General features: G+C 59.6%; 1 protein-coding gene across 1 annotated transcript; it reads right to left on the reverse strand.

The window, feature by feature from the left end:
- Position 1: 1 nt before the first annotated feature.
- On the reverse strand, positions 2 to 10,961 carry ATG9B (autophagy related 9B). Its single transcript, XM_067745621.1, is given in 17 exon segments — positions 2 to 1,376; positions 1,463 to 1,586; positions 2,381 to 2,411; positions 2,413 to 2,472; positions 2,653 to 2,786; positions 2,952 to 3,248; positions 3,810 to 3,989; positions 4,170 to 4,333; positions 4,494 to 4,994; positions 4,997 to 5,228; positions 6,987 to 7,121; positions 7,624 to 7,795; positions 7,987 to 8,051; positions 8,197 to 8,240; positions 8,355 to 8,579; positions 8,582 to 8,850; positions 10,957 to 10,961. Coding segments are annotated over 17 exon segments (2,760 nt in total). The 3' UTR covers positions 2 to 1,254.
- Positions 10,962 to 10,978: the final 17 nt, after the last annotated feature.

A 10,978-nucleotide genomic window follows, 5' to 3' on the forward strand; every position in this document is an offset into this window, starting at 1 on the left:
CTCTAAATCATTGAAATATTTATTACTGACGATTCACCATAAGAGACCAGATCAGAAGTTATGAGAGCTACTAAGATGCCTAACCCAGCGCTGTCAATCACAGTTACAGAATGAATGACAAGCTTTGTCTTTGAACCCGTGCAGACAGTGTGGAGATGGTAATTCTTTGACAGGGAGTCCTGGAGAACAGTGGTGGTCTCCAGCCAATCACGGGCAGTTCTTCTGTGTTGCTCCCTGATCTGGACTGAGAAGCAGGTGCAGTCGTCAGCTGACAGGAGTGGGGATTCCAGGACTAAGGTCGCAAAGCTGTGCAGCACAGCCATGAGCAAACTTTACTGCTTGTTTCGGACAGGACAAGGGGCCAGACCCGCTTCCTCAGATGTCACGCCAACGTGAACTCCGAAAACGTCAGGCCTCTCTAGTCTTCCCACCCCCAGTCCCCATGCCCTTCCGCAAGTCCCATGGGAACCTAAAGTCCAGATGTGTCCAAAGAACCTACTGGGGCTTCCCTGGTGGCGCAGTGGTTGAGAGTCCGCCTGCCGATGCAGGGGACGCGGGTTCGTGCCCCGGTCCGGGAGGATCCCACGTGCCGCGGAGCGGCTGCGCCCATGAGCCATGGCCGCTGAGCCTGCGCGTCCGGAGCCTGTGCTCCGCAACGGGAGAGGCCACAACAGTGAGAGGCCCACGTACCGCAAAAAAAAAAAAGAACCTACTGCCTTTCGGGTCCAGCCCCTCATGGCTCCCTTATGTGCAGCTTGGCCTCCATCTTGGCTCTGCCCTCCAACGTGAGGTCACTTGGGTACTTCTCCCCAGGCGACCACTCCAGGACAGATAGTTGTCTCTTAGCCCCTCCGTGTGAGGACTGTCTCTAAGACATGTTTCCCGATGCCTTGGGCATCTCCTCTCCTACCCTTTCTCTCTTCTCCGGGGCGAGTTCCTCATTGACTCCCAAGTTCCGCCCAGCTAAAGCATCCATGGGGGTCTTTAAAGAGGGCTCGGCGTGCCCTTCCACTCTACCTCGTCCGATCTCCTGTGGCTGGAGAAGAAGCCAGGGAACCTGGGGGAGGAAAAACACTTGACAAGCAGTCCAGGGGTTTAGGTTCCAGAGATGACCATCCCCACCACCCCAAATTCCCACCACTGTTCCCATACCTCTGAGTCTGAGTCCACCCAGTGTCCTACTCGTTGCCCTGCCTCCACCCCAGTTAGACAATACTGGCCGTGAGCAGCCCTCTCAGTCAGTGGCCTGGCCTCTCAGCTAGTGGCCTGGCCAGCCTCCTTCTGGGTGTCTGTGGGCTCCTGAAACCCTCCAGCGAACAGATTCTGGGTCCTCTGGGTTCTCCACTGCTGTCTGGGGCTGGAAGCAGGACTGGAGCCTGGTGAGAAAAGCCATCAGCTGGGCAGTGCCATGATACCTGCAGTTCACCCAGGGTCTGTCCCCCACACACCCTGACCGCCTCACCATCACTGGACCAGGATGGCTTCTCCTCGTCCGGCGAGAGTGTCTGCGGCGGGCTGGCCCAGGGCCTGGACAGGGAGAAGGCTGAAGCCTCGCCCCACAGTTCCTGCTGCTGCTGCCGATGGAGCTAAATGGAGAGAAGAAGAATGAAGGGCTCCCTCCGGCCCTGCAGCCTGAGGCCCCGCCCCCGGGCTCGGTGCAGAGGGTGCTGAAATCTCCTCCCCCACGCTCAGCTTGGAGCCTGTCCCTGGCTGTGCGGGGCTGTGGTTTGGTAGGAGTTTGCCTGCCTCACTAAAAGCAGAGCTGCGTTCCACCCCCAGCTCCACTGCTTGCCATCTGCGACCTCGAGCTAGTCACTTCACTTCCCCTAGCCTTAGGGCCCTCATTTGTCAGATGAGGACAATGGGGCTTCCCTGGTGGCGCAGTGGTTTAGAGTCCGCCTGCCGACGCAGGGGACACGGGTTCATGCCCTGGTCCGGGAAGATCCCACAAGCCGCGGAGCGGCTGGGCCCGTGAGCCATGGCCGCTGAGCCTGCGCGTCCGGAGCCTGTGCTCCGCAAAGGGAGAGGCCACAGCAGTGAGAGGCCCTCGTACCGCAAAAAAAAAAAAAAAATGAGCAGTGACTAGCCAGTGGGCAGGGCCGTTGAGAGGATCCCAGGAGGGGAGTGCGAACACCCACATGTCCTCGCATCCTCGCCCAGTGTCCATCGGCATGAAACCTGCACCTTTCTTTCCCTTTCTGCCCCCTCGCCCTCCCTTCGTCTTGTCACCAACAAGGGCCACCTCTTAGTTCCCCTCACCCTCTTCTGAACTGTGTTCTTTCCTGTTGGGTAAATTCCTTACACTCCAGCCCCTCCACACTCTCCATTTTGTTCAGCTGCTTTCTCCCCGCATTTCTCTTTCTGGCACCCCTCTACTCACCTGGTGCAGGTAAATGGCGTGGAGACTCAGGAGACACAAGCTCTGGGAGCTGGGCCCGCTTCTGGCCCCCACTGCCTCCTGGGGACACACAGCTAGAACAGAGGGCACAGTGGATGAAAAAAAGACAGGTCCCCCCGTCCCCAAATGCCCCAGGGAGGGCCAGGCTTCACCTCCCCCTTCTGGTCACCCCCGCCCCCATGCCCCTGCACCCTTCTCCTGGAGGATCAACCCCACCAGCCCTGCTCCCTGCGTCTCAGTCCCCCACCCCTCACCTTGAGTCCTGGGTCATTCGGGAAATGGAGGCCAGGAGGCTGGCCGTGGCTGCAGCTGGGCAGGGGACTACGGGGCTCAGGTCCTGGGGGGGCACGAGGGGCTGCATGGAGAGGTTGGCCGGGAAGGCCTCCGGCTGGGCGCAAGAGAAGAGAGGGTCAGAAGAGAGGACAGGAGGGGAGGCGGAGGTCTAAGGAAGGCAGGAGAGCGGGCTGAGCTAGTGAGTGGGTTAATACAAGAGGTGAGGCAGAGGGGGGAGGGGCCGGGGGGGAGGCAGCAGGGCAGGCAGGCTTCGACTCACCAGAGGGGAGGAAGAGCTGCTGAGGATCCCAGGGCTGGGGGGGCTGCGAACCGAGCTGGCGCCCCAGGCGGCTGCATCTTGTTGCACCCGGCCTCGAAGGTGCCCCAGGAACTTGGAGCTGTGGCTTGGGGGGCACCGTTGTGGATGAACCAGGGAGAACCTCATCAATGAGAGCTCAGTCTTCCCGTCCTCAGCCCGCTCAGACAGTGAGGCCTCTGTCTGTCCCTCTTTTTTTTTTTGGCCGTGCCACGTGGCTTGCGGGATCTCAGTTCCCCTACCAGGAATGGAACCCAGGCCCTGGCAGTGAAAGCACCAAATCCTAACCACTAGGCCACTGGGGAACTCCCGTGAACACCACTTTTATAGCTGTAGTGGGTGCCACCTGGGGTAGGCAGGACAGGAAACACTAGCCCCCCATTCCTTCTTTCCAGGTGAACTGGAAAGAATGGGGACTAGCTCAAGAACACCCAGAAACACAGCCTCAGAACTGGACCCGGGTGCAGACTCAGCACTAGGATACGGCGGGACCTCAGTGTTTTGCCAAACCTGTTCACACTGGATACCAGGGCTGGCCTGACTCCAGCCCTGTCCACTGACCGAGACGTTCCCATTTACAGGTGTTATGACGTGCTGGGAACTCTGGTAGGGCTCTACACATGTCATCTCACGTAATCCTCATAAGAGTCCCACGCACTGTCCTCATTTGACAAATGAGGGCCCTAAGGGGAAGTGAAGTGACTAACTCGAGGTCACAGGTGGCAGGCAATGAAGCTGGGGGTGGAACCCAGCTCTGCTTTGAGCGAGGCAAGCAAACTCCTACCAAACCACAGCCCCGCACAGCCAGGGACAGGCTCTTACCTGAGGGTGGCCATGGCGCTTCACATCCATAAGGGCAAAGGAACAGATGTCCCCAACCGCGGCCACATCTACAGCGAAGTGACGAAAAAAGTCAATGATCTCCAAGGCGCCAGGGCGAAACCAGAAGAGCAGAAACAGTGGGGCGAGGACAGGGGACAGGAGCTCCTCCGTGAGGGAGACCTGGGGAAGCAGGGCTGAGGCTAAGAAGGGGTTGCTGAGGGCAACCAAACTCGCCAAGCAGGAAACCTCCAACGCAGTCATTCCCCGACGCCCGGGAGGGCCAGCCCTGAGCCCCTCTGTCCCCAGACACCGCGGGCAGCCAAGCCTCCTCCGCAGCCCCGCTACGGGCGTGACCCTCACCGCTCGGTGTTGCAGCAGCCGCGCCATCTGCCGGTAAGAGCTGGTCCTGCCGGCAGGGCCGGTCTCCTCCGGGAGGTAGTGCGTGTGCGCCAAGGCCGCCGGCAGCAGGATTTGCGGCGAACGACCTTGGCCCTGCCCGCCCGGAATGAAAGACCTAGAGGGCGGGATGGGGATGGAAAAGGGGCCTGCCGTTTAGAGGATGTGCGCCTGGGATGCAGGGCTGGGGGGCCACTAGCGGTGGAAGGGGTAGGGATGCGCGGGAGGCTCAGCCCCAGGACAGAAGAATGCCCCTCCCCGGACATCTCCCCCATCGCACCTGGCCACTGGCCACTATCCCGAGCGCGGTCATGGCGGTGAGCACGTGCTCCACGTAGAGCACATCCTTGTCGTAGACGGTGAGCACGAGCAGCGCGGCGAAGAGCGCGCCGGCGAAGAAGACGAGCTGGCGGGCCAGCAGCGCGAGCACGGGCGCGGGGGCGCGCAGGAAGGCGGCGGCGGGGCGGGAGGCGCGGGCCAGGCGCGCGCGGAGCTCGTGCGGCAGCTCGTTGAAGTGGCGCAGCTGCTGGCGGACCAGGCGGGACCAGCGGCGCGTCGCCAGCGCGCCGGGCTCGCGCCGCAGCAGCTCAGCGCGGCTGTAGAGGGCGTGCAGCACTTGCCAGGCCAGCACCAGCGGGCTCAGCGCCAGGTTCACGGCCGCCAGCAGCAGCACCGTGCGCCGCCAGCGCGCGGCCAGGGCGGCCCGCCGGTCGCTGCGCTTGTAGGCGTCGGGCAGCTCCTAGCCGCCGCGGAAGAACGAGAAGGGCCCGCGGGAGAGGAGCAGATCGAGTTGGGCGCCAGGCCGCAGCTGAGGAAGGCCGCCCTGCCTCCCCGGGGCACGGCGCGGCGGGCCGGCAGCAGGCCCTTGTTGGCCAGCGCCACCTGGTAGTTGGTGTAGCGCAGGATGCGGTGGTGGGCGTCCAGCTCCGTCAGCGGCCTCGGCTGCCCGCACAACCCTCCGCTCCTTTGCAGCGCCAGGAGGCGGGACTGCACCTCGGCCCAGGGCACCGAGCTGAGCTCCTCCTGCGGAGAGGGGACGCCTGAGCGCCAGCCACCTGGATTCCTCTCCACGGCGATGCCCAAACTCCCCGTGACCAGAGATGTATCCCCGCCGTCCTCACCCAGTGTCTCTCGGGCACGAAAGCTGCCACCTTTCGCTTTCTGCCCCCTCGCCCTCCCTTCGCCTTGCCACCAACAAGGGGCACCTCTTAGTTCCCCTCACCCTCTTCTGAACTGTGTTCCTCGGGCCCCTGCGCCTCCTGAGGCCGTGAGTCATGTGCTTCCCAGGAAGAGCTCATAAACCAACTCTACATGTATCTGAGCTCAGCTCCGTAAGAGCAGGTTTTCCTGGCCACCGCTCGCCCACCCGTGCCCGCAGCCCTACACATACAAGGTACATCAGAGCTGCAGGTAACAAGGCAGTCTCTTTCCCGTTCCTGGGGTACCAGCCCGCTGGGCCCGGAAGCCCCCAAACTTTTACCTCAGCATGCTTTGAGACACACACACACACACCCCGCCCCATCCCACTCGAACAGATTAACCTTCCTAAGACAGTGGCCTTGTCCCCGTCGGGGTGGAGGCTGTCAGATCTCACTTGGAGCTCATCTGCAAACCTCATTTTAGCCCAGTTTCACCCAGCCTCCCCAGTCCAGCTTAGTCAAGTCCCTCCAGGCCAGCCTCTCCAGTCCATCCCAGGGTCTCCCTTTCCCCTGGAAGGAAGAGGGGAAAGAAGGAAGGAGAAAGAGGGGTCAGGCACCTCCTGGAGGAGCAGTGGTCCAGCTCCTCAGCTTCCCTGCCTCCATCCCCAGCCCTCGCGACTCTTTCCTGTGCTATGGCTTGTGCTTCCATACTCAGGTGGGCTTTCGAGAACCTCTCCCCTTTGCTGCACAGGAGGGCTGTGTAAAAGTCTCTGCACTTCTGAGAGGAGCAGAGAAAGCTGGCTGCTGAAAGTAGCCTTTGCGCCGTGCCTTAAAGAGAGAACTTGGGGGGCTTCCCTGGTGGCGCAGTGGTTGGGAGTCCGCCTGCCGATGCAGGGGACGCGGGTTCGTGCCCCGGTCCGGGAAGATCCCACATGCCGTGGAGTGGCTGGGCCCATGAGCCATGGCCGCTGAGCCTGCGCGTCCGGAGTCTGTGCTCCACAACGGGAGAGGCCACAACAGTGAGAGGCCCGCGTACCGCGAAAAAAAAAAAAAGAAAGAAAGAAAGAACGTGGGTACAGAGCCAGAAGGAGCATGAGCGAGATGGGGAGGAAAGAGCAAAGCGTGACCAGGGACAGTGAAGGGGCCGACGAAGTAGCTTCCTGCAAACAGGGGCCAGAAAGGGGGGTGGGCTCTCCGACGGGCCTGAACACTCAGTTGCAGGCTGGTGGGTCAGTCTCCTTTCTGCTGCCCAAAGATGCGCATTGCTTCCCCTGCCCCCTTCCTGCCTGGGGTTTGGAATGCCTCCCCGCCTCCTATCCTCCCCAGCCCAAGCCCAGTTCCTCCTGCTCTGGAAAGTCAGGTGACTGCCCTTCCTCTAAAGACCCATTGTTTGGACCACAAGCACGTGACTGTGCATCATCTTCCATAACCATCTACATCAACTAAGCTCCACAACAGGAAGGACCTTGTGTTCTAAGGGGCAGTACCCCACCTCCTAACATTATTCGGGGCCAAGGGTAGGTGTCTCTAAGGGCTTCTGCCCTCTTCCCAGTGGATCCTTCTGTCAGTACAGCTCCCTACTCCTTCCCACCCTCCGCCCCCTGACATGGCACGCCTCCACAGACACGCTCACCCAACTCACTGGGGGGATGTGCAGGGCCTCCCTGGAAAACACCTGGATGTCCCAGCAGCTGAAGAGTTTGCAGACCGAGCGAAGCAGCTGGAAGAGCCAGACGGCAGCCGCCAGGATCAGCAGGAAGACAAGCAGGAGCGGATCCTGTGCCAGGCGGGACAGACGGAAGAGAGAAAGCAGCGGCCCCATAGCAGGGGAGACCTGGCTTGGGGAGCAAGGGGGTCCTGGAGAGGGGACACAGCCAGACCGGTGGTTCTCAAAGTGTGGGCCCTAGGGGTCCCCAGACCCTTGTGAGTGTCTGCAAAGTCAAAACTTTTCATATAATATTAAGGTTTTCTGCCATTTTCATTCTCCTTCTCCCAAGAGTACGCAGTGGCCTTTTCCAGCGGCTACGTGACATCACGGTCAGTCGATGGAATGTATGTTTGTCCGTTCTTAGGGACAGCTTTAATCTCTAACAAGGTGGATCTAGATAGGATTCTCATCAACAAAAGGTCTCGGGAGTTGGGTTCTCAATCAATTTTAAGTGTATCAAAGGTGGCCTGAGACTAAAAACTTGGAGAATGGCTGATCTAAACCAAGGAACAAAAGGAGGGGAGGCTTTTGTCTTTGTCGGTTGCTCTCCCCCATCACCTCCCCCACCAGCTGTCACTCACCGCTGGGCACACTGGGATGAGGGTAGGTTAGCATCTGACAAGGTCACTTTGCTGTGGAGCGACCCAGGTCTTGTTCGGTTTTTTGGTTGGTTGGCAAAGAGAACGCTGTAATCCACGCAGCGAAGAAGGAAGGTTGTGAAGGTGACAATGAAAATGAATCGTCTGGGACAGGAGGGAGTGCAGTGATGAGGCCTGCGGGCTGGGAGGGCTCCTGCCCCAGCCTCTGGGCCCGCCCGGATTAACCCATCCTGCTGAGCCCCTAGGTTGCCTGGGAAGGCACTGGAGGCCCAGAAGCAGCAGGCACTACTGAGGAAGCAAGGGGAAGAGCTTGGAGTCTGGGACAAGCATCTCACCCCAGCTGGAAGACATCCTCCAGCAGGATACAGGCAAAGCCACTCCTCTGGTGGTAGCTGTACATGTGGCAGGGCGTCAAGAATTAAGCCTGAGGCATGATGGGCCTTTCCTGAGGACGCCGACTCCTCAGCCCCCAAGTCCCCAGCCCACTGCCTCCCTGTCTCCCTGTCTCCCGTGCCCCTTCTGCCAGGCAGAGCACAAAAGGATATCTTAGTGAAGAAGCTGTCCAGGTTCTGGACGTGGTGCCAGGAGCCTGGGCACAGAGGGGAGAGCGTTGGGACTCACCTGCCTCCGTGCCCTCAAGCCTCTGCCAGAGGCCCAGCCCAGGGGACACTCTGGAGCCCTGAGGCCCTCCCCAGCCCCTCACCTCGGAGCCCTTCAGGCACGTGAAGCAGGGGCTGCTGCCCCTCCCCATGGAGGGCTGAATCTTGGGACCCCTCAGGGTCACAGTCCTCCAGCCTCTCAGAATCCTGCTCAGGGATCAGAGGGCCTCTCCGCAGCCCAGGAGGGTCCTGGGGGCATCGGCATGGGGCAGGGGCAGGGTGGGAACCCCAGGAATGGGGAGCAGAGATGGGCATCATCGCGGGCCGGGCTGCGTGGCGGGGGTAGCGGGAGTGGGGAGGGTACTATAGCGAGGCTGAGAAGCCCCTGGGGCCTGCACCGCTGGGTAGGGGGGCCCCGGGGCTGAAGGAGGAGCTGAGGAAGGCGTGCTTTTTGTGTGAGGTGCAGGGGCCAGAGAGAAGATGGAGACCCTCCCTCCCCCAGGTCCCCGACCCGGAGGAGGAGAAAGAGGAGGCAGTGGCACGGGGAGGAGGGGCACGGATCCACGCCCCAGTTGCCCCCGGTCCCCACCCCCCGCCCATCTGCCTCACCATCAGGCCAGCGGCATCTCCTGAAAGCTTGGAAAGATGGGAGCTGCTGCTGTTTCCGAAGAGGTCTGCGTTGCTGAGCGGGGACTTCAGCAACCAGGACGGTGACAACAACAGCCCGGTGACCCAGTTGGGGCAGGCCTCAGGCGTCCCAACTCGCAGTCACCAGCCCGACCACCCACACCCCTTCCGGGGCAACCCGCGGCCAAACCTCTTAGGGCCCCGCCTCCATGCCTGGCAGGGCAATACCTGGAGAGGCAGGAGCAGACTAGCGGCAGATGGAAGGAGATCCCCCCGGTCCCACCTTCAGACCCCCAGCGGACTTAAAACGGGAGGCCAGAGAGCAGAAGCCGAGAACAAAGACAGAAAGAATCTAGTTAGGATTATAGGGCTATGGGGCCAAGATATACATCTTTAGTTTCTTAAAACCTTATCTCAGAATAAAACAAAACAACTTATCTCCCCTCCCTATATACACACACACAGAGTGATCCACAGAGAAACACTTGAAGACCAAACACAAAAAGAAAAAAAGGAAACGAGAACGGCTGCATGTTTTGCTTGTAGGACAGTGCTAAGGAATGGAAAAGGGGAGACCGTCTGACTTTGCAGCCAGGGTGGGGGAGACTGAGAGGGAGCAAGTGAAGGGAGGAGAGGCAGTTATTTGGGACGAGAGGTGGTTCTCGGAGACTTTACAGTAGGAAAGTGGGGTTCCTTGGAAGCTCCAGTATGTTTGCTTATTTATCCTCTTGAAACCCCCTCTACCAAGTTCTGATCCAGTTTTGGGAGCCCCCTGAGATGCATCAGGGCTGACCCAGCAGAGGGCAGCTGAAGGTCAGGCATTTGGAAGGGCAGGTAATTTGGGTGCCCCAGGGATGAGCTGACTGAGTTGAGTTCCTTGTTGCCACCTCAAGGAAGAGGCGGAGGCCCAGGCAGCTGGTATGGTAGCTTGTCCAAGGCCATTCTTGAGGCCCTGAATCATCAGGTTTCCTACTGAAGTCCATTCCTGAGGTGCTGACTCAGCCACCCATGTGTCAGGGCCTCCAGGGCTTAAGCCCAAGCGCTGATGTAGGGACCAGTATCCAAGACATGGAAACAGAGGAACAGAGTACATCCCAGATTGCCCACTGGAGGAACTTAGAGGAGGAACCTGTGCTTCCTTCCTGGGAGGGGAATTGTCATGGTAGCTCAGGACTTGCATAGTTTTATCCCCGCGCAGGAGGCAGAGCTATGAAAACAAGACTCCTGGTGCCCAAAATGGAATCCCACACTGCAGAGGGGCTAGGAAATTCCCATGATCTCTCTGAGACACCTGTCAAAATCAGATATGTGGGGTTTCCTCTGGTCTCTCCCCAGCCTCACTCACCCTGATATTCCACCATACTCACTTTAGGACCCTCCCATACAGCCTCCTCACCCAGCCCAACCTCAGACTAATCCTGACACGTTTTCCTACCCAGTTTCACTCCAGATTCATCGATGAACAGCCTCCCTACCACCGGCCCCAATTCACGTCAATTTATTATTAAGGACACTCTTCCCTGCCAGGCATTTGGAGGGGAAGGAGGGGACGGATGAATGAGACAGAGCCACTACCCAAAAAGAAGTCACAGCCCAGAGGGGAGGCAGCTATGCAAACAAGTAATTACACAGAAGAAATAACTAAGAGTGAAACAGAGGTGTAAGAGCTGTGCGGTGGCAGCTTCAGGCACAGTCAGCCTAACTGCGGTAGGAAGGCATCTGTGGGGGAGATGGATTTAGGGTCGCGCCAGCGGTTCTAAACCATTGAGTAGGGGCAGCTTATCAGAATCACCAGGGGTTTTTTTCTCCCAAATATATGTGGCTGCCGTCCCCTGAGCTCTGACTCGCCTAGGAGAGCGGGGTGGGTGGCAAAGCACGTGCACATGTTTTGAAAAAACTCCAAACGGTTTTTGTCCCTTAGTCTCCCAGAACCAGCGGTCTACACTCCCTGGAGACTCCGGAACATCTAGAGTCCGCCAGGAGCGCCCATAAGAGAATGACCCGGAGGTCAGCAGCTGACGCGTTACTATGGATACCCCAGGGCGGGGGGACGCACTCTGCACACCCTCAAAACATCACCCCATAGCCGACTCGGACGGCG

This window comes from Pseudorca crassidens, chromosome 8 (assembly GCF_039906515.1).
Source record: "Pseudorca crassidens isolate mPseCra1 chromosome 8, mPseCra1.hap1, whole genome shotgun sequence".
Lineage (NCBI taxonomy): Eukaryota > Metazoa > Chordata > Mammalia > Artiodactyla > Delphinidae > Pseudorca > Pseudorca crassidens.